This window comes from Equus asinus, chromosome 6, assembly GCF_041296235.1.
Source record: "Equus asinus isolate D_3611 breed Donkey chromosome 6, EquAss-T2T_v2, whole genome shotgun sequence".
Lineage (NCBI taxonomy): Eukaryota > Metazoa > Chordata > Mammalia > Perissodactyla > Equidae > Equus > Equus asinus.
Genome location: NC_091795.1, coordinates 44,084,152 through 44,107,379, shown reverse-complemented (window position 1 = coordinate 44,107,379; position 23,228 = coordinate 44,084,152). Strand labels below are relative to the sequence as shown.

The 23,228-nt window shown below is 38.9% G+C and overlaps 1 protein-coding gene across 18 annotated transcripts in view; it reads right to left on the bottom strand.

Moving 5' to 3' along the window:
• Nucleotides 1–23,228, bottom strand: part of AAK1 (AP2 associated kinase 1) — a 161,819-nt gene that overhangs the window by 13,525 nt on the left and 125,066 nt on the right. For 4 of the 18 annotated variants that reach the window (XM_070511990.1, XM_014836713.3, XM_070512001.1 and 1 more), the window contains exons 16-21: nt 22,624–22,728; nt 17,059–17,154; nt 4,980–5,081; nt 3,814–3,915; nt 2,333–2,443; nt 607–717 (exon numbers count right to left, since the gene is read on the bottom strand). In XM_070511990.1, the coding sequence (XP_070368091.1) occupies nt 607–717; nt 2,333–2,443; nt 3,814–3,915; nt 4,980–5,081; nt 17,059–17,154; nt 22,624–22,728 (627 nt within the window). The remainder of the gene's footprint in view (nt 1–606; nt 718–2,332; nt 2,444–3,813; nt 3,916–4,979; nt 5,082–17,058; nt 17,155–22,623; nt 22,729–23,228) is intronic. The other 14 variants (XM_070511991.1, XM_070512003.1, XM_070511993.1 and 11 more) reach the window with 9 other exon arrangements.

Genomic DNA, 23,228 nt, shown 5'->3' with positions numbered 1-23,228 from the left:
TCCCTGATAAAGTAAAAATCAATCATTTTTGTTTTGCAGAGAAATCAGTTATTAAGACCACTGCAATAAAAACATGCTTTAAAAAACATATATAGATGGTCCTATGGCAATTCGGTGTTTTCTGGCATGTTCAAATGATTTTAATCCATCAGAGGAAAAAGGATGCTCCACAAATGTCCCAATAGATGCAAATGATACCAAAGCATGATTGCTAATGTCTTTGGGAAGAATATTTATTACAGATTGTTCTAATCATGATAAAAAATGTTCAGTGCTTTTTTTTTGATATATGCCTTCAGGTTTCCACTGACTGAAGATCACTTTATTTTTGGCTTGATAATTTGTAAAAATCAGCTTTTAGTCAAACCATTCAATACTTTTCTTCTCTCTAAATAAACGCCATGGTCACGCTTCAAGGTATATATATATATATATATCAATATCTCTGTGTCTAGCTATACTGGTCCAGCTCACAATGACTGTCATTACCCGAATTTCCTTCATTAAAGCTTGATGCTTTTTCTCCCCCTTGTAGATTAGGTACATTACTTATTTTGTAGAGAGCCGATGTCAAGCTCTTTTTTTTCCCCATCCTCTCTTTCTTACCTTGTGGGTTTTTGGTTATCAATACAGGAATAGGGTCAAACTCATCTTCTGCCACCTTGTCCGAGCCCTCAGGGACATCAAAACCTGAGATGAGATTACTATCTTCTGCAGCTTAATACAGAATGCAAGTACACAAGCAGAAACAACAGAGGTAAAGATTAGCAAAGGAGAGAACGTGTAAAGGGCACAAAGTTCCCAACCATACAATCACTGTTGTTTTTAAAGGTGAAAATGCTTATTTTTCTGAGTTGAAATAAAAGTAGCAAAATTAGAAACCTTAGGGAAATAGGAAAAGATGCTTTAGAGCTGGCCATGTTAAGACTTTTATAAATGATTAGGGAGAAGGGGTATAGGATGGATTGTCTCTACCATTATAAGACCATTTAATTGTAGTTATTGTGAGGCATCTCTTCAACATCAGTAATTCACAAAGGAAGAGGGACTAGTCATTTATCTTCTTTATTGAGCAAACAGAGACCTGACCAATAATATTTGAGGGGGGCGGGGGAAGGTAATTAGTCACTCTTTAATAAGCAAGTGCTATACACAAGGCAAACAAAATACTTCTGAGAGGACGGACTGCCCTGTGATTGGAAAAATAAAAATTTTCAAACAACTCTGAGGCCTCAGGAAATGTTGACTACAAGATCACACACACCGAGACTTCAAGCAGAAGTTTGTGAGAATATTCTTCTCCATTCTAATTAAGGCTATCCCACCAGCAAGTGCTCGCTGAGCACCTATTCTGCAAGCGATGCTTCTCTGTAATTACACATTACTGCTGACACACTCCTGCCAGACATACCTGGTTAAATAGGTAACTTCTCTCTACAGGCTCTATAAAAACATAATCATTTTAATGCTGCCAAAGGTAAAAACAAAAACCCAGCTATTACCAGGGCAAACCACAGGCTAATCATTTTTTAGTCATCTCAGGGACGCTTCCTCCTTAGATTTCCTTCAGAAAGGACTTAAGCTGTTCCTCTTCTATGTACTGCTCCTTCCAGAAAGCTGCTGTCACTACTTGAGCACAGAAAGAAGTTTAGTGAAGGCCTGCGTACAGTAAGCCTGGCACTGTGCCCAGCGCTTTCACAAACCACTCACTGAACAGAACTCAATCCAAGTTCCCTCTGTCCAGCAGAATTTCAAACCAGTACTAACTCAAGACTAAGAAATGAAAATGGTAGATTAGAAAGAGAAATCCAGTAACCAGTCATGACTCAAAGGTTAACTAAAATTCAAACTTTTACAAGTTCAATCTTTGAAGACTGCCTTTTGAGGAATGATGCCTGTTTCTTTATTGTAGTAATCACTACAATAAATCACGCAAAAACTTTAAATCAGATTTGATGAAACAATTTTAAGTTCTAAGGCCTAAAAGTATCATATTAATAATTAGAGTCAATTCGTGGACAGTCAACTCAACGATCTACGGGGGCTGACTGCAAAGGTATGGAGCTCCACCTTTAACAGACAACATGAACTATCTGCTCTCTGGGTGACGGCCAGAAGGCAATACCTCACTAACCGGTTGCCTAAGCTTTCTTAAATGTTATTACTGAGAGAGATTATAACACAGTGGCTAAGAGTACAAACTCAAGTTTTCCACATAAAAGACGTGGTTAAAAAGTTTCACTAGCAAAGACCTTTGGTGAGGAAAATTCTCAGGAGTTGTTCAGTTCTCCTCTAAGGATGCATGTGGGCCCGAGACGAGGAAAGCATTTACCTTTATGGGCCGGAGCAGAGATCGCTATGGGGGCAAACTCTTCCAGAAGGTCAGCAGTAGGGTTAGAAAGCAGAGAGTAATCAATCAAGGAATCTTCCCCAGTGAGAGAATCTGAGTCCAGATTAACAGCATCCCAGGTCAGTGATGGCATTAAATGGCACACACAACAATATCACAAAATTAGATCTTAGCCTTTAAGTTATTGCATTTACATGTTATACATACAAGCCAAGGTGGAAGAAAGAAAATCAAAAGGAACATATTAAGCCTTCTAGATTTGTATCCATAGAAACGTGTATTTCTAGATTCCTCTTAACATTAATATATAAATATGGAAGAATTTTTTGCTCAGACAGTTGCTGTTAAGCAAGAATGTGATCTGGATGACAATAAAACTTTAGCACCTTAGTTCTCCACAAACGCCCTTTGGGAAAAAGACTTTGAAACTAAAGAGATTCATTGAGACTTTCCCTAAACGCTCACAGAAAAAGTTACTATAGGATGAGGTATCAAAGCTGACTAGGAGGGCGTTGTCTCTGTTTACTAATGCAGAATATGATATGATTAAACAGTACTTCTAGAACTCAACCAGATTCCCATTCAAAATAGAATGATCTTGCCTCTTACTAGTTTTCTTTAAATTTGAATTGCTCCTTTGAACATACGGTTTTGCTTTTAGTTAAAGAACAGAAGGAAGACAAAATTCAGAATTCAAGCATTTTAACACACAAATTGTTTTCTGGGAAAGTTTTCTAAGAGAAAACAGTCAAGCACAAGGAAAAGGAACAATATTGCCTTCTGTGTTAATTTTTTTTCCACCTAAATGACTTTATTGTCATACTTCCTAGACTTCTAATTGTTTCTGTTCCAAGTTAGGAAATTGGACACTTATCAAGGTAATTCTGGTCTCAATAAAAATGAAGGCTATCGAATCTATATTTATGGGCAGTTAAGAAACTCCACAAAGAGTGAACTTTGAAATTAGGATGAAAGCAATGGCAGGATCCAGGAAAGACTTCAACTTTGCCTACAATTTAACAGCAAATCACCTACATATGAGTAAAGCACTATGCTGGAAACAGAATGTCAACATATAGAACACGAACTCCATGGATATCACTGACATTGTCAGATAGGAAAGGCTGCTCAGAAATCTCGGAGGAGGTAAACATTTCCTTAGAGCTCAGCAGAGTTCTTTAATTAAGGAGGTGGAGGGAACCTGCCACCAGTAAAAAGAATCTTGAATAAATACTGTAACCAGAGAAAGCCAGGGACTACTCTAAAAGACCATGGCTCCAAAAAGTACTCTGCTCTTTAGCAACATCTAGAAGCTAGGTCTGTAACAATATGGAGCATCCATTCTAGGAGGAACTGACCAAGCTGCAAAACAAGCCCAGGATCATCTGCCACGGGTGGGAAGACTGGCTCTGAGGGCTCACCACAGTGACCAGTCCCTGCAGCTGGAGAGACACCTGACTGACCTGTGCGGTTCGAGGTCACAGATTCCGTCTGAGATGGGAGGCGCTGGGGGACCGGGGGCTCCAGTCCTGGTATGAGACTCTCAACAGCAACATCAGCTTTTTCTTTTGTAATAGAGCATTAAGAAAGGAGAATAAAGGGTAAGGTAAAGAAGAGTCAGAAGCTTCTTTAGACAATTCTGTTAAGACTTTCTTCTACAGGTCTCTAAAATGCCAGTCTCAGGTGAGATGGACAGCACAATGAGTTACTTTATTTCTGCTGCTCTGAGTTTCTGGGCTTCACTGACTGAACACGCATGTGCATGGTTAACTGCTATGGCTAGTCCCAGTGATTCTGTTTTTACAGATAAATGAAAAACATGAGCCACCCAGCAGATTTCTTCTATGCCAGAAGACATAGGCTGAAAGGCACCTTAATATCTTCTGGTAATTTTGCTTTTCTTAAGGGATAAACTTGGGGGCAAACATCCTCTGTGCCTTGCAAAGGCCATTAGTCCATCTCAAATCTTACCCCATGACGTAGCTGGGAGGTATTCTGCACTGTGTGACATCCCCCAGTTGGAGGCCCATCTCTCTGTAGGGTCATGGCCTTTCTGAGTTCTAGGACTCTGTGTCGATGGAGTACAGGGGCCCTGGACATTTTGTAGGTCTTGCCTGCCTTGCAGTTGGAGCACAGGAAAATGTCAGAGCAAGCAGACCAAGCCCCTGCCCAGGATTCTACTCATGGGCTTCACCACTGGGCAAGTGTTTTCTGTTACTGATTCTTGGAACATACAGAGGCCTTTTGAAGAAGAATGTACTAAAGGTTAAAGTCTAGCTCAAAACAACTGTTTCCATGAAGGTTTTGTAACTAATTTGTGAATTTTCCCACCTTCCTCCTCATTCATAAGAAATTCACTCCAGAAATCTCAGGATATCAAGAAAGGCAAAAATAACAGCACTGTGTCCCTGGAAGGCAGAGAAAACACTTCATTTGGGGTGGTGACAAGTGAGATTAAACAGCCTTGGCTTCTGGGTTGGCACAAGGCACTGTTCCAAAACCAGCAGTCTTTGTGGCATTTCCACTCCTCACCAGGGCTATTCACTAGGTATCTGTTAACTAGTTAGTTACTGTTCTCGAAAAAGACACACATATCATGCATGACTAAAGAATGAGATGATGACTTTACCAATCACAGCATCGGAAGTACTACCAAAAGGATCTGTCATAGGCAAGAGGTCAGGGAGCAGAAGAGAAGTGTCAGGAGATTTGAGTCCCTCAATTAGTTTTTCTAGGTTGGGCAGAGAGGTAGAGAGAAAGCAAAAATGCAATGAGATGTTAAAACAAGCTGATCATTTACCATTCTCTATGTAAACACATTTTAGAGGTCAAAATTTTGTATGGATTCATCATAAAAATGAATACTGTCAGCATCTTATTAAAAACAGACTTTCAAAGTATAAAAATGATCATTTCCTCAACCGAAGCAGTCACTTTGTAAGGCATTCAAGATGCTGCTCTAGGTTTATTTGTTTATTTTTAAATTTTTGGTATAATTTACACTAAATAAAAGTCACCAATTTTAAGCATACAATTTGATGAGTTCTGACAAACGTACATATTCAAATAAGCATCACTGTAATAATGGTGTCGAACATTCCCATCACCCCAAAAAGTACCATTGTGCCCCTTTCTGGTCAATGTCTTCCTCTCACTCCCAGACCCTAGCAACAACTGATCTCCTTTCTGTCCATATAGCTTTGTTTTTCTAGAATTTCCTATAAACAAAACCAGTATGTAGCCTTTTCTGTCTGATGGTCTTCATTTAGCATAATGCTTTTGAGATGCCTCCATGGTGTAGCATGTACCAGTAATTTGTTGTTTTATCGCTGAGTAGTGTTCCACTGCATGAATATACCACATTTTGTTGTTTCATTCACCAACTGAGGGACATTTGGTTGTTTCCAGTTTTTAGCTATTAAGAATAAAGCTGCCAGAAACACATGCATGTAAGACTTTGTGTATTCATATCCCTTCCTGGGCTTAGTTTTAAAACTCTTTTCTGGACTTGCATTTAGAAATGGTTTATAACTCACCAAGAGAATCAATTAAACCACACCTGGGTCAACTTCCACAATCATTTATTGTCTGCCAACTAAGAGCCTGTGACTGCCGGGACCCTTATTATTCTATGGCCAAATCTCAAAAAATTCACTTAAGCTTGCAGATGGATTACTTTTGATGTCTTTTGGCTAAGAAACAAAAGGACATTGGAAGCCACTAGATTTGTTGTGTCTGATAACTTAATGTGTGATAACATGTACAAATTAAGATTCCTTCTGAGGGCCAGCCCCATGGCCGAGTGGTTAAAGATCTGTGTGCTCCATTTCGGTGGCCCAGGGTTCACAGATTCAGATCCCAAGTGTGGACCTACTCCACTCATTAACCATGTTGTGGAGGCATCCCACATACAAAGTAGAGGAAGACTGGCACAGATGTTAGCTCAGGACTAATCTTCCTCAAGGAATAAAAGAGGAGGATTGGCAACAGATGTTAGCTCAGGGCAAATTTTCTTCACACGCACACAAAAAAGATTCCTTTCAAAACAACTCCTTTAGCCCTGATCCATCAACAACTCTCTATTTACCTTTAATGTATTAAAGGTTAGTGCATTAACTTGAAATACAATAATGAATCATAGAGTGTTACAGAAAGAAGGGAATTAAGAGCTCATTCTTTTATTTACAAGGAGACTAAGGCCACATAAATTCTATAACTTGCCCAGTTAAAGGCCTGTCAACAATGTTTTCTATCTCACAGAAATAAAATTTCATTAAGATAAAACTAAAATTAAAATGTTTGAGAAAAAGAAGTGACTTAGAAAGTTCAAGTATGTGTATATCACATTTTAATGAATCTGTATTTTTCTAGGTCATCAGGAATTGAGATAAGCAAAGACAAAATTGACATTCACTGAGGGGTAGGAACCAAATTTTAGGTTATCTATAATTTAGGTTATCTATAACGACACGGGTGAAACAAAATGATGGATTTTAGTGTCTTGGCAAAATAAATTGTTTTGGTACAATTAACACACTGCAGAAAAAGACATTTTTACATCCAAAACCAATTTACCATCTTCAGAGTATATGGCATGTAGATATCTTTGAATTAAATGACAATATGCTACATTTCTCATTTACTCCTGATTTACACTGAAGAAAGGAAGAAAAAAAAGAAGTTTCTCAACAGCAGGGAAAAAAATCCAGGGTACTAGCCAAATATACAAGTGTAATCACATCAGCATTAACCTTGCACTCTATAAGACATTTTATTATAAGAAGTTAAAAATACCTTTGACAGTTTTCTGCATATTGGCAAAAATAAGATGGTTTTCCCAACAAGCTTAATTTTTCATTATTCTGAACACTAGTTTTTCTTTTATTACCCCCAAAAAGCTGCTTCTACTTAGAAAAAAGTAATTATTTGCTTCTTTCACTTTTAGCACTCATATATTTGCAATCTTGTGAAGCAATGGATAAAAAATAAAGACTCAAAATTACTTGTCTTTCATACAGCAGTTTACCTTGGTGTAAAACCTTAAGCTAGCATTCTTTTGGAGTCTGAATTCCAGAGTCCATCTCCAGTGACTGGCTGTGACCCTGGGGTAGTTCCTTACACTTCTGACATTACCTGTTCAGCTGTAAAATGGAGACGTACCTCCCCCAATTTTTGTTTATTGGTCACTCAAGTATTTGCTCCTCTAAGCCTTTCTCCACCCTCCCCGCCTCTTCAGGGACCTTTGGAGCACCCTGTGCTCACTTCTCTTGCAGCTCTTACAACATGACTGAAAGCAGGGAAGGTGTCTCATTAATCTCTGTACCCTAGTTCTTGGTTCCCTCTCATACTCTATATCATATCTCTGCCTTTTGGCTTCATTGGAGAGGTAGGGAGAACAGGGGATCAACTGGAAAGAGTTAGGAACTTCAACAAGAATCTATTTTATTAGCCATTAGCAAAAAGCATGTGAGAGGGTAAAAAACTACGTGTGGGCATGAGCGCGTACATGTGTTGTGTGGTGAGACGGAATGGGGTGGGGATGGGGTAAGTTGCTAAATTTAGGGATGCTTATTTTCTGATCAAACCTCAAAGTAACGGGCTATTCACATAGATACTTTGTATGGTCACTGCAGCTTGGGAAGACTCAGAAACTGGAACGTGAGAGGGAGGATCAGGGGACACAGTAACACCAGGCAGAAACCTAAGAGTGAGAGTACAGGGCCACAGCATAAGTAAGGTAGCTGGCATGTGCAAAAACAGCTTCTTTCACTCCCAGGACTCTCAAAGTGAGAGAAGTCTCCCAGTTAGTGCTCGTGCCCAGCTGCCATACAACAACAGTCATCACATTTGTAGAGTTTAATGTCAAACATTTTCATTCATTATTCAAAAAAACCCTGGGTTTGGGAATACTGTTAAAGTTGAGAAGAATGGACATCAGAGACTGTGAGAATGTTACTTGCAAAGTCATAGATGGAACATGAGAAAGCCCGGACTTGACTTCAAGTTCCCTCCATACGCTGCCTACTGGACCTGCCCATCTCCATCAACACAGGAGATAGGTCTTCACATAGACACAGTCCCATGCACAATGGTCAAGTTATCAAAGACACGTTGGCACAGGAAGGAAACTCAGATCTTATTCAATTAGGCTTCTCATTCACAGATCCAGATCAGCTTCAGAGAGGGGAAGCAAGTTGCCTAAGAGCTTACAGCAAGTAAGCCACAGAGCTAGCTAGGACTAGGACCTAGATCTTCTATGCACTAGAGATTCACTCCTCTGGTTTAACTCCGGCTTCGATTACTTTAAAATGGAAAGACTATTAGAAGAAGCCACATCTAAAGCTATTATAGGTCACTTTTGGTCACTGTAAATGAAGAACTTTGAGATCAGGATGTAATGGGAGGCACAAGAAAGGCTACAGGAGGTTGAAAGTCTATAAATCACAGTCTGGAGGCCTCCCATGTGCATCAAGGGCTGGCCTTGATATTCTCCATTTTATGAATTCTGTCCTCGCTCCTACAGTTTTATAAAAACACTATGAGGCCATGTATCATGATGGGGGGGGTGGGGTGGGGGTGAATTTAGGAAATCGTGCAGGAAGAGTTAAGATCCAAAATCTTGATCCAGCTCCACATTGGCATATCACAACTTGACGACATCTAAGGAAAGAAGGCTTTTTAAAATTTTACATGAATCATGGGAAATGGCTTCGCTGAATGCAAAAGCAAAACCCATATTCTGGGACAGTTCATACCTAAAATGTTCAAAGATTCACGCTCTATTTTTCAATTATGCAAGGTTACAGTCCAGTAAAACCCAGAAATAATTCATAAATTTCACTTCGCAATGATTTAATCTTCCTAAGAAACATTTTTCAAGAGTTTTCCATCTCCTTCGTGTTAGAATCACAGGTCCGTGACCCCATCTTATTCTAGTACATGGGAAAGGCAGTGGGCAATTTTGGATAGAAGAAAATGGTCCAGTTCCCAGGCTGCCTCTGATATCTTCAGAATCTAAGTATCTGTTGTGTTTGTGTTGGGGAGAATACCCAGACTTGGGGAGGGTATTATTTAATCTTTTATTGAGATGCTGTACATTTGGGGGACTTTAGCTGGGGTCTTCAAAATCCCAAAAAATAAATAAGCAACATGAAAGAGTAAAAGAGCCTGAATTTAAGTTAAAGTTATCTAACTTTTCTAAGCATCAGTTTTCTCACCTGTAAATAGAGGATAAAAACTAAAGAGCTGCCAGGACTTAATGGACATATTTATCAGAATTAATGTGTGTGTGTATAAATTAAAGTGCTTGGTACATAAAAAGAGATTAACTTCTCTTTTAAGTAAGAGGACTAGATGAAGGGTCACCAAGACACAGATGCCTGAGATTACAGTAGTGAAAATGGGTAGAGTTCCAGATTTTACTCAAATGCTTTGGTGCGAGATCAGAATAAGGAGAATTACTTGAACAAAGTGAAATGTGAGGAAGGGGCAGCATGGTCCGATTGGGAAGAAGAAAAGTCACTAAGAGACAAGAGACCGGGTTCTGTACTAACTTTATGTGGCACTTTGGGCAAACCACTGTCTCTCTCTGGATCTAAGTTTTCTTCTTGATAAGAAAGTTTGAAGATAAAGGTCCTATCCCCCTCTAAAAGTCAATTATCCAACGTAAAGGGAAAAATAGGAAGTAGGAACTAGTTGCTTAGAAAATGGACTGCTTAGAAATGAAACTGGAGATCCGAACTGGGAGTAACCGCAGGGAAGGACACTTGGGGACACCTCGGGGACATGGGCAGGCAGTAAGATGACTGACCCCAAGGTAGCAGGTTTTGGAAAATGCAGGGCTGACTCAATGTACTGTTCAACATGCAAACTCAGCCCAGACACACACAGCCAGGAGAAGAGGGGGAGAAGGTGGGGGAATATTTAAGCTAGCCCCTTGCTCAACAAAAGAACAAACTTCTATTGTTTGATCCCTTATTACAAAAGTAACACAGGTTTATTGTGAAAAAATTAGGAAATACAGAGAAGCCAAAGGATAAAAGTAAAAACTACCTATAATCTCACTTCTAGAGATATCCACTATTAAGAGTTTTTGGGGTTTTTTTTGAGGAAGATTAGCCCTGAGCTAACTACCACCACTCCTCCTCTTTTTGCTGAGGAAGGCTGGCCCTGAACTAACATCCATGCCCATCTTCCTCCACTTTATATGTGGGACGCCTACCACAGCATGGCTTGCCAAGCGGTGCCATGTCCGCACCCAGGATCCGAACCAGCAACCCCGGGCCGCCGAAGCAGAATGTGCGCACTTAACTGCTGTGCCACCGGGCCGGTCCCTATTAAGAGTTTTTAATGAATACTCTTCCAATCTTTTCCTAAATATTCTCATCATTCAGTAAATATTTAAGCATATCCATGTTTTCTTAGAACAATTTTTCTGAAAAGAACTGCTAAGTCAAAGAGAAAGTAAAATCTAAAAGGCCTTTGGAAGGTAGCTATGCTCGCCACTATACCACCACCGCCAGCAAAGGCCTTTCTAAAAAATGCCACACTGTCCTCCCCAAAAGTTGTTCTGACTGACAGTCCCACTAGCTGGATCTGAGCATATCTGTTTTCTTATACCTTCACCAAGCCTGAGGTGGTGGGGGTTTTTAATCTTTTCCAATCTGATAGCAGAAGTTGTAGCATCTCATTGATTTATAATTGGCTCTTCTTGGATTCATCACAATGATGAACTTATAAAAAAACATATTTACTGGTAATTTATATTTCTTCTTTGTGAATTGTCTGCTCATAGTCGTCAGTTCATGGTATTCAGTTCTTTCTCAAGTCTTTAGGGTTCCCAAATAAAAACGAGTCAGGTGAAGAGCTTGGAGAAGTGCTGAAATCATAGTTAAAGGACTGAGAAGGTGAACCCCTGAAGAAAAGTGGATGCGGAATTAGTTAGCTTGGACAACGAAAACTGAGAGTGCTTTTAAAGAAGAGGATTGTTAGTATTTTGAAATTAAGGGGGGAGGTGAGAGAAAGGCTCTTCTCTTCTGAGCACCTCCCCCTTTCCTCTTAAACATAACTCAAGTGGCACTGGGAACTGGGAGAAGATGAAAGGAGGTAGCTGCTGGAGTTGGAGATGGGAATTAATCCACTTCAGATTCATTCTCTTATACCTCTCCTCTCAAGACTTAGTCATTGAAAATATCAACCACAGGGCAAGAAGGTAATAAATCCTTCACAGATCAGTCTAAGATTAGATAATCAAAACCACTTCCTGACATACTGCAAGTTGTGAGCTTTTTCTCTTTTAAAATATTGATAGAGAGGAAAGATATCTATTTATACAAGCTAATAAGACTAAGGCCCATTCTGACCTTAACTCAGAATATGACCATAAGGAGTAGAGCAGGCTGAACTAACAAACATGAGTCCCATCAAAACAGATGATTTGGCTGCTATATGATTTGTGGCTTTGGAAATTTAAATTTAGTCTGACTTGGGGTAGAAGCCCTGAAGTCTTGTGATGAGAAATGCTGTTTTTTAAAATGTAGTCTCTCTAAATATTTCCTGTCACTGAGAAACCAGACACTAACTCATCTGTGACATCTGCAAGTTAGAAGCAAAAGTCAACCACTATGCCTAGCCCAAGTTCATTGTAGAGAACTGAAGCTGCAGGAAGATCAACTTTCCAGAGTCAAGACACAGACTATAATCAACCTTGGACTTTTTAATGTCACAAGACAGCAGTTGGAAGTTAGGAAGATGCTAGGCAAACAGCTCTGAGAGGAACGCCTATCTTGACAACAAACCACTAAGAAAACACAGCTTCTCTTGTCTACTTTTCAAGAGATGATGGAGTGCCATAAACCAAGAGGCAGTTTTTTGGAAAAAGCTGTTAATTCTAGGAAGCAGTACTTATGGGACAACTAATGCATTCTTGCTTAGTCTTGTGGAACACTGATGTTGAGAGGTCAGTATTAAGGAGTTGCTACAAAAATCTCTTCCTCAAACTCTTGTGCACTGCTAGTGGGAATGTAAAAAAGTGTAGTTGCTATGGAAAACAGTATGGTGGTTCCTCAAAAGATTGAAAATATAATTACCATACGATCTAGCAATTCCAATTTGGGGAATATACTCAAGAATCTTGGGTCTTGAAGAGATGTTTGGACACCAGTGTTCATGGAAGCATTATTCACAATAGCCCAAAGACGGAAGCAACCCAAGTATTCACTGACAGATGAGTGGATAAACAAAATGTGGTATATACATACAGCGGAATATTACTCAGCCTTAAAAAGAAAGGAAATTCTGACACATGCTACAACATGGGTGAACTCTGAGGATATTATGTTAAGTGAAATGAACCAGTCACAAAAGGACAAATATTGTATGATTCCACTTAAATGAGGTACCTAGAGTAGTCAAATTCATAGAGACAGAAAGTAGAATGGTGGTTGCCAGGGGCTGTGGGGAGGGAGAGAATGGAGAATTATTGTTTAATAGGTAGAGAATTTCAGTTTTGCAAGATGAAAAAAAGTTCTGTGGATAGATGGTGGTGATGACTGCAAAACAATGTGAATGTGCTTAATGCCACTAGACTGTCCACTTTAAAATGGTAAGTTTTGTGTTATGCATATTTTAACACAATTTAAAAAATTATTGTCTTTCTGACAATTTTCAGAGAAAATTCCTCAATATTTTCTACCGTATTTTAAAACTCTGGTATCACCTATAGCTTATCTGTTCCCTACTGCAAACAGAAGGCAAATAAATGAGCACACAGCATATGAGCATCAGTGAAATACTCTGAGACTCACTAGGGCTGGCCTTCACTTGGCAGCTTTGTGAGCACACAAATGCTCATGGCTGTGATTTTTTTTTTTAACGCCAGATTTTCTAGGAAAATTTGTTTTATGATGCTTTGGAAAATAAAAACGCTCCTTAAAAAAACTTAATTATTCAGTGCCCCTTCACCCATAGTTTAACAATCATTACATCAAGCAGTCTAGTTTAACGGCTCTCAGTTATGCAAGGTCAAAGGTTTAATGTAGAGCAAGTTTCCTTTCTATAGGAGAAAAATATCACTGTTTAAGGCTTTATGTAACTAGGACTGCCCCACTGGGAATAAGGACCCAGAATCAAAGTTGTTATAACATTTCCTATCTTTATGCTAATTTAAAGTTTACAAAGAAATTTCAAATACATTATTTCATCTGAACCTCATGAGCCACTCCATAAGGTAGGTTTTAATATTGCCAATTTTGAGAAGGAGGACACAGAGTTTAAGTGTATTGACCAAAATCACATAACTACTAAGTCACTAGAACCCAGGTCTTATAAGTTCAAATCCATTTTCGTATTTCCCTAGACCTTAAATTGAGCTCTCTAGTCAAAGGCTTTATTGATCTGAGAACTGTCCCAAAGACGAAGAAACATCCACTGCTTGGGGCATGTGGGCCATGAAAAGGAGTATGTGGAACAGCACAGTCACAACAGCACTAAGGCCTCGCTTCCTCACCCAGAAAATGAGATATTACTTGACATACCCACTGGTCAGTATTATTTGTAGGATCAAAAGAAATTACAAGTGAAAACATCTTAAAAGTATAAAATAAAATTAAGTCATTAAAAGGCATACAGTTGTCAGGAGACTAAGATTTCATAATTCTCATCATCAGGAAGGCTGAGTGAGGAAGGTAGCATGTATGCAAAACCAACCAATGAACCAACCAAAAAATTTCACTGGTGCCCATAGTGGGCTGGAGGTAGTGACAAACTGGATGCTTTTGCCGGGGACAGGAGAGGGGTAGACAAACTTGCAGTTTGCTGAGGTGGCAGTGACCCTAAACTCTCAGCCCTTTCCTCACTCAGGCATTTCAAGATGCTAAGGAAGGACGTAGGGACCTTGGACAAAGAAGCTATATAACTGAATGGCGCTACAGGCTGAACATCGAAATAAATAAACTAATCAAAGACACAGTGGAAATGCCATACTTAGCCCAAATTCTAGAGGGCACCATGAAAGGCTGGAGCTGAAAGATCTGCTGAACCTAGCGGCTATTTTCACCCCAGGGTTTGGCAGCTTCCTGACACCATGGGCTGTGCCTTCGTTTATACGCCCTCAAAGAGCGGGTGGGAGGCCTGGCTGGGGGTGGCAGAGGCACAGACGGAAGGATACTGAGCCAGTGGTCTAGTGTTTAGGAGTTGGGGACTGAAACAGAGGTAATGAGGCTGCCGAAAGCCTTTCAGCCTCAGGTTTTACTTCATTCATTCACCCAATCTGCAAATACTCATGGAGTGCTGACTCTGCCTGGCAACGTTCCAGAACCCATGATAGAGTGGTGAATAAGACAGCAAGGCCTCAGGACACGAACATTCTGGTGGGGAAAGACAGACAATGAACAAATGCAAAGGGACAATGTCATGATAAGCGCTATGAAGAAAAAGGCCAGGGCGTGTGATTGAGAGTGCCTGTGGGACCGGACCATGCTGGACCTCTCGGAGACAAGACAGCATTTAAGGTGAGACACAAATGTTGAATGACAAGAAGGAAGAGAGCTGGAGGAAAAGTATTCCAGGTAGAGTATCATCAAGTGCAAAGGCCCTGAGGTGGAAACAAACTTAGTCTGTTGGAGGAAAGACTGAGGGGAAGAATGCTATGAGCTCAGGTTAGAGGAGCAGCCAAGGGCCAGATCATTTAGGGCCTTGTAGGTCATGGTAAGAAGTCTGCACTTTACACTCAGTGATATGGGAATTCACTGGAGCGCAAAGGAGTGATATGTCTGATTTACGTTTTCAACAGATGAGTCTGGTCTGATACATCAGAAAGCAAGTAAGACACTCCTGGAAATCTCTATTAAAATTTTAATAGATTTTCCATTAAAACCCGAGGGGTCATGGCTTAATTGGTATTAAAGTGTATACCAGTAACATTTTAGCAAGAATCTGACAGAACGAGAGAAATATGGAGGATCAGAAGACAGGAAAGATGACAATAAGGCAGGCAGGCTGGCAGCGAGCTGGCTCTGGTGCCTCCCAAGCTCATCTTCACAACACTTCACAACTCATCTCTACAACCAGGAGTTCATGTCCTGAGCTACCTGGTGCGCATGCCTGGCTCCTGACCCCTGATCCAGAGGGCTCCTGTGACAGCTGCAGACAACAACTACTTGCCTGTGGGTCCGCATCCTCTGGCCTGTGCCAAGAGGCCACCCTTCCAGCTTTTGCAGCCCATGGGCTATCTGGGTAAGAGCAAGGCAAGAATCTGAAGGGGTGTCAAAGGAAAAACACCTCAATGATCTTTTTTTCTTCTCTGATCCTACGACTGCCACAATAGGGAGGAAAAAGAGGCCACTGGGCCCCAGCTTGAGTTTGAGCCCCTACTGTTCCAGCCTTCTGCTTGAAACTGGCTTGTCTAGGTACTGCGAGGCATACCTGAAGGATGCAACAGAAAAAAGGGCCTCTATCTGATTGATTCCTTTCTTCCCATGTCTTTAACTATCCTACACTGAATCCTTCCTTGGTGATTTTAGATAGTTTTGACCTATATTCAGGTCTAGCAAGTTATAATGTTACACAATACTACCTGATCTAGGCAAGTTTTTCCTTCCTCTTAGAAGGGTCAACAAATTGCCTAAAGAAATAAAAACCGTCTTGGTACCCTAGCTGCAGTCTGTCTCAGTAAGTAGAGGGTATGAACATCACAAACACTTCCAGTTTTGAGGCAATCAATCAAATACACTGAACATTTTGGGAAAGAAGAAAAAACAAGTAGATCCTATCACAGTTTAAGATCAAGAATCGGCAGGAGTAAGAATGGGAAAAAAGGAAAAAATATCAGAAGTAAAATGACTGCCAGTTGCCTCTAAGGAGTTGGATCTATTTGCTCTTTCAAAGAGACTGATAAAGAAGAGAAAGGGTAGCTTTTGTTCCTTACATCATGCTCCTCCCGCAAAAGGATGCGGAGGGGAGCAAGAAAAGAAATCTTTGGCATTCATGAACTGCAAATGGAAGGCATCCGATTATTGTTTCAAAAGCTGCTTCAATCAGAACACACTAACCATTGCTTACTTTTTTAAACTGCTTATTGAAAATCAGGAAATGGTAGACCTAAAGAGACATTTGAACTCACGCAGTTCAACTTACTTCACTGATGAAGAGCCAAGCCCAGAAGGTTTTCAAGTAGTGGAAGAGCCAAGAAGGGAAACTAGGTCTCCCAATTCACTTTCTCTATCAACTTTTATTGTGTGCTTTTATATTATAAAATAAAAGCACATTATAGGAAAATAGGAACTAGACAGGAAGTCGCTCATAATCCAATCATCATACTATAACCACTAACAGCATTTTGTTCCTTCTATCACATCTTATACGTTTCTCCTCCCACACTGTTATGATCAATCTTATTAAACTAACTTTCTTCCCAACACACAGGCCCTTCACATTACCAATAACACAGTCAAGGATAAAAAACTGAACACTGATATAATGTGGAATGCAATTCAGTATAACTTGAACTGATTATATTATCTTTACTAAGGACTGTTGCCCTCCAGAAAATTTTGCCCCTCTTTATTGAGACACAGTAAAAATATACAACAGTACCTATTAGTAGGGCTTGGAATCCAGATCCTTTTCACGGAGTGTTTAAAACAACTCTCAAGAGGCCTTGGGACACAAGTATCAAGCTACTTAACCTCAGATCAGTTCTATTTACCTACCTGGTGCATCAGGTACTTGAAGAGGAATGAAAGGATCAGATACACTTAGAAGTGGGAGGCTAGGATCCACAGTCTGCCCACCCTTCCTTTTTTCAGCTGGAGTTGGTAGGAGGGGAAAGAAAGGGTCAAGGAGAGAAAAAAAGAGAAAAGCAGAAAATAGCAAGTAAGTCTAGATGAATTTACCACCTAACAACCCAACAGCTCAAATTATAGAGTAAGTCTAAACTCTGAGGCAGAATAAAAAGGGATGAGAGGATATAATCCAATGTAATGGCAAAGTATCTATAATCTGGTCCTTGCAACATACTCTAAGATGCAATTAATGACAAAACTAGGATACTCATACATCTGAAATTCTAGTTTTTCCTTGTGTGGAAGCCTACAGTGATCTCTTTCAGAATTCCAATAACAATTAGTGTCCATATCACACATTTTGGCATGTAAACAAACACTGTCTATTTTGTAATCTAGCACATGTGTATAGGTACTTGTTAGCACCCATTACTCTTGAGGTCGTTTTATCACCAAATGTCTAATGTAGTGTTAGGTAGATAGACAGCAAGAGACAGAAACAGACTTCTTGCCTATTGCACGGTTACATAAACCCTGACGACTACATCTAACACACTATTGGCATTCGTTCTATATTTGGCAAACTTATACACCCTATGGAACATCAGAGCCTGAAGGAATCATAGGATTTTCTAGAATAATTTTCCAGAAAAGACAATGAAGCCTAGAAGTTAAGAGACTAGCAAGAGCTCCACCAGCAGACTCAGGATCAGAACTCAGGTCTCCTGGTTTCTACTTTACCATTCTTTACACTGCATTTTTAATATTGTTTATTCATTAATTACAAGTTTCATTTTTCCCTCTATAGAGTGGATTTTGAAAAAACTTTTTATTTTCAAATAATTACAGAATCATAGGAAGCTGTTGTAAATAAAGTCGAACGAATCCTTCATCCAGCTTCCCTCCATGGTGAGATCTTCTACAACTGTCGTAGTAAATCAATGACACTGGCATAGTACTGTTAACTACACTTTATTCAGTTTTCACATGCACCCATTTGTGAGAGTGTGTGTGTGTGTGTGTGTGTGTAGTTCCTTGCAATCAGAGCCTATGTATAGACTAGAGTAAGCTTCACCACAAGCAGCATACAGAACTGTTCCATCAAACAAAACACCTCCCTCGTTGTACTCCTTTACAGTCACACCCACTCCTTACTCCTGTCCCCATCTCTTGGAATTCACTAATGTGTTCTCAATCTCTGTAATTTTGTCATTTCAAAGATGGTATTAAAGTGGGTTTTTAAGCTTCTTTAAAGGTAGATGGAGGAAGAGAAGGGTAAAATCACTGTTTTTAAGTCTCTGAAATATTTTTAAATAAGACATGATAAAATATATTAAAAGAAAAAGAACAAATTATAAAACTGAATATATAATTCATTTTTGAAAAAAGTATACATGCAGAAATGAAATTATGGATATAAATAGTATAAAATGTCAGCAATGCTTTCTTCTTAGAGTGAGGTCATGAATTCTTTTATCTTGCTTCTAGTTATTTTCCCAAAATTTTACAAATGAATATGTATAACTTATCAACGGAAAAATATTTTAAATACAGTGGCACAATGTCAAGTTTTAGACGTCTGCCTCCAATACATGGACACAGTTCAACAACACTTCTGCAGCTTTTAAAATAGTCCTTGTGCCATCCTTCCCGATCCAGTACCAGATTTCCAGCTTATTTCCTCCCTCGGGTGGTAAGCTTTAAAATCAGTGAACAGCCTGAGCTTGATTAGAAAACTTGCAGAAAATGAGGACACATTAATTTCTGGGATTTAGATATAATTTTCTTTCATTTGGAAAGAATGCATGTGTCGCAGAAAAAAAAACCTTCACATTTCTAACAAGAAAGAAGGCAAAATACCAAGTGTTCATTAAAAAAGGCTGGATAAAATGAGGAGGATGTGAAGACATTTTATAATGTTTAATGACACTGATTTACAAGATTCTGGAGATATGGTAATGACTACAGTTTCTGAGCTGGGCTTTCCACATATAAATCCCCATTCTGTTATTTTCCAGCTGTGACCTTGGGCAGGTCACGTGACCTCTCATAGCGATGGTGAGGATCACCTGAGATAATGCGCAAAAAAGCACTTACCCACTGGGCTTAGCCTGGCGCATGTCTCAATATATGTTCACTGCTATTACTGTCATAACTTTACTCAAATATATGTTTTTTATGGCTGGGGTCTTTAAGTCCCTTAAAAAAAATACTGCCATTTATGGTCTTCAAAGTAAGCATAAAGGGGGAGAAGAGGCAAAAACAAAAAACAACTCTTTAAAAAACAGCACATACAGACAAATAAACAACAAAACATGACCATGTGTGACAAGTAAGAATTAGGCATTAAACCTGGGAGTGGATGAAAAATGATTAGGGACTCTGTTATCAACACTGGTGAATCCAAGCTCCCAGCCTTTGGCAAAAAGCAACCCTTCTCATTCATTTAACAGACGTGTACTGAGCCAAACACTGTACTAAAAGCTGGGATGCAGTAGCAAAGAAGGCTCTCCTAGAGCTTATTTCATTCCCCACCCACCTTCCAAGGAAACTACATCCTACCCAGTACCACAGCTGGTCATTATCGTGATGCTCTACCTCAAGGACGATGGTCAATGCTTCATACATTTGGCACATTGTCAACTACGTGGCCTATCAAACTTTAAGCACTTTAAACTAGACCAGAACATCAATAAATTTAAATATTATCTAGACCAGAAAACAAAGCTAAAAATGAAAAATAACACAGAAAATTTTTTTAACTATTTAATATTAAAAAGCATACCTCCCAAATAACTTCAATACCTACTCCAAAATAATAACAATGAGAACATCATATGCAGACTTATGGGATATGGTTAAAACTTCAGTTTTTTTCTAATGAGGGAAACGCACACCTAACAGAAAGCACTCTCAATAAACAGTGTAATCCTCAAAGGTTGGGGTGGGGTGGCAATTGGAGGGAGAAGCAGGGAATATTGGAATATCTGTGAAAAAGCCCTCCCGGAGATTATAATTAGCCACCCTCCCCACTCTCAGGATGGTTGAAAACTACTGTTTTACTGGGAGAAAAGCTCTAAATACTTTTATTATGTTTTTTAAAAGAATTTTTAAAAATTTGACTGTATATTCCTCTTGATATTGACAAAGCAAACCTAAGAAAAACAGGGAACTATAATCAAAAAGATAACATTGAAAGTCAAAGAATTACAAGACAGAAAATACAGGATATTTTACAAATCTAAGAGTTGTCTTTGAAAGGTAATAAACAGAAGATCTCGAGCTCTTACCAAGAAAAAGAGGAACACAAACACATACAATTAAAATTGATGTAGACAAAGAAAATACTCTAAGATTTAAATGTATTGTTCTCTTTCATTTTAAAAACGTTAAAACTGCAGATGATTTTCTAGGAAAATATTACTAAATTTGCCTCACTATGTGGTAGAAAACATAAGGGAAGAAGTTCTAGAGCCAGACGGTTGGTGTCCCAGCTCTGTCACTTACTACCCATGTGACCCTAGAAAAGAGACTAATCTGTGCTCAGTTACCTCAACGGTAACTGACGTGGGGATGATGCACGAACCTCAAAGGGTTGTTGAGAGGGTCAGATGAGATAACACTCGTGTAGGAGAAATGACAAACTGGGGAAAATGTTTACAATATATGACATATGAAAAGCTCTTACAAATTAATAAGAACAAATGAACACAGAACATCAAAAAGAAAAAAACACCCCCAAAACAAACAAAGGGCAAAAGATATGAACAATACAAATTCCAAAAGAAATAAAAATGGGCAGCAAACAATGTCCTGTCTACAGTCTCTGAGCTGGGATGAATGGGGAAATGGGAGCAAAAATTACTCTCATTCACGGCTGATGGAAAAAAATTTATATAGCATGCTTGGAGGGCAATTTGGAAATATGTACCAAAAGCCCTAAAAATACACATATCTTTTGATTTAGCAAATAATCCCCTAGAAGTTATCCTAAAGAAACTGTAAAGGATATAAACAAAAATTTAGCTTCAAGAATGTTTATATGGTGAAAAATGAGCAACAACTTATTCACCAAAGGGGATGTTAATGCACTGTTACTATTCTTCCATTAAAAATCATGTTGTAGATTAATATTTGTTGACATGGAAAATTACTAATTCCCATATAATGTTCATAAAATGAATAATAAACTGGGCTACAGAAAGCTCCTCCATAATACCCCAAAGCAAAAACTGCATAGGTACTCTTACCACAATGCAATGAAAGTATATCCTAAGCAACTCTTGGGCAAAACAAGAAATCAAAATTGCAATTTAAAAACATCCAGAAAACAATGAGAATAAGAGAGCATGATATATCAAATATTATGGAGTAACAGCCAAAGTTCTAATCAGAAATAAATTTATGAGGTTAGAAAATCTATTTATGCACCTGAAGAAAGCAGAAAGAACATATAAGGTTAAAAGCAAAAATTAATCAATATAGTTAAAAAGATCAATTTTAGAAGTATATCAAATTCCATATCTTACAAAGAATATATTCAAAACCTCATATCCATTGCTGAGGAATTTATAATAGTAAAACACTGACATCAAATTAATGATTAAAAAGAGGTACTTGGTTAAATACATTAGGAAATATCCATATAAAAGAATTTAACGCAGATATTTTTAAAGTATATTTTAGTAGCTTCTTTAATGATGTGGGGGAAAGGTGCAAGATTTATCAAGTGAAAAAATTAAGTTTTAAAATATGACTATAAAGACGCATGTTATAGTCTCAAGTTGAGGCCAAAAATTGTGTACAAAATTGTGGTCACGTATTTTTGTGAGAGAGAAGATCTATAACTTTCATTAGATTCGCAAAGATATCTGTGACCCTAAAAACGTTAAATGCCACTAACAGACATCAAAATGGGCTCCCTGTGCTAATTTCTCAGTGGTGAGATCATAGAGATTTTAACTTTCTTCTCTATGCTTTTCTATAAATTACTTTTATATAATAAACATGTATACTTTTTATTAATAAAAGGGAAAATTAGTTTTTTATTATTGTTCTATAATTTTAATGTCTCATTTAAAAAGACACCTCTCTCCCTCTCCGTAAGCACACATGCACGCACAAAAACACAGCTTAGCGGAGTCTCAGATGTAGGATAGAACTTCTAATTCTTAGAATTCTTCAAGTCATTCCAAAGAACCTAGGCAATTACGAGAGATCAACTGAGTGATGTTCATCAAATTTAGAAAGATTTGCTTAAAACACATCAGTGTGACTAGAGACAACAAATCCTGTATATTGCTGCCAGATCATCCTGTCACTTTAATTCAAGGTGATTCTAGATCATTCTCTATCCTTTTTTTATTAGAACTCTTTTGAGGGGAAAACATAAGTTACCACCAGGATTTGGGGCTCACTGACATGCTGTGGGGTGGAAAACAGTGTGAAGGTGACAACAGTGAGTCTTGTGTTGCAGGTGTCTGCCATACTAACCGGCTCCAGCAGGAAACGAGGCAGTGGCAAAAGCATCACCTTGGGTGGGCTGAAAGCCTGGGATCAAACTCTCAGCTGAGCCTCCAAGCTTCTCAGGATGTTTGCCTGAAAGGACAAAACACCACTCAGCTCATTCCAGTAGAGTCCCATGATGCATCCCAAGGGCACCCTCCAGACCGACTTCTAGACTTGACTCCTTTTACTGCACTATAGCAACAGCTCAGCTACTCAAAGGTCCTTGTCTAGGAGTCAGTGCAATAACTAAGAGAATAGCCAAGAAAATGAAGGAAGTTTTAAGGATCAGAAGAGACGGCACATCAGTTTTGCAAGATGAAAAGGGTTCTAGAGACTGGCTGCACAACAGTGTGAATGTAATTAACACTACTGAACTGCACCCTCAAAAATGTTTATGACTGTAATTTTTAGGCTATGTATATTTTACCATAATCAAAAATAAATAAAAAACAACAAAAATGTCAGCTAGTGCTAAGCCCTAAAGCTCAAGCACATTATTCAAGGCAGAATGCCTCCAGCCTTCACTCTGAGTCTACTTATTTTTATATAATTCTAAGGAGTTTGATGATCTGTTTTCCATGTTGGCAGCA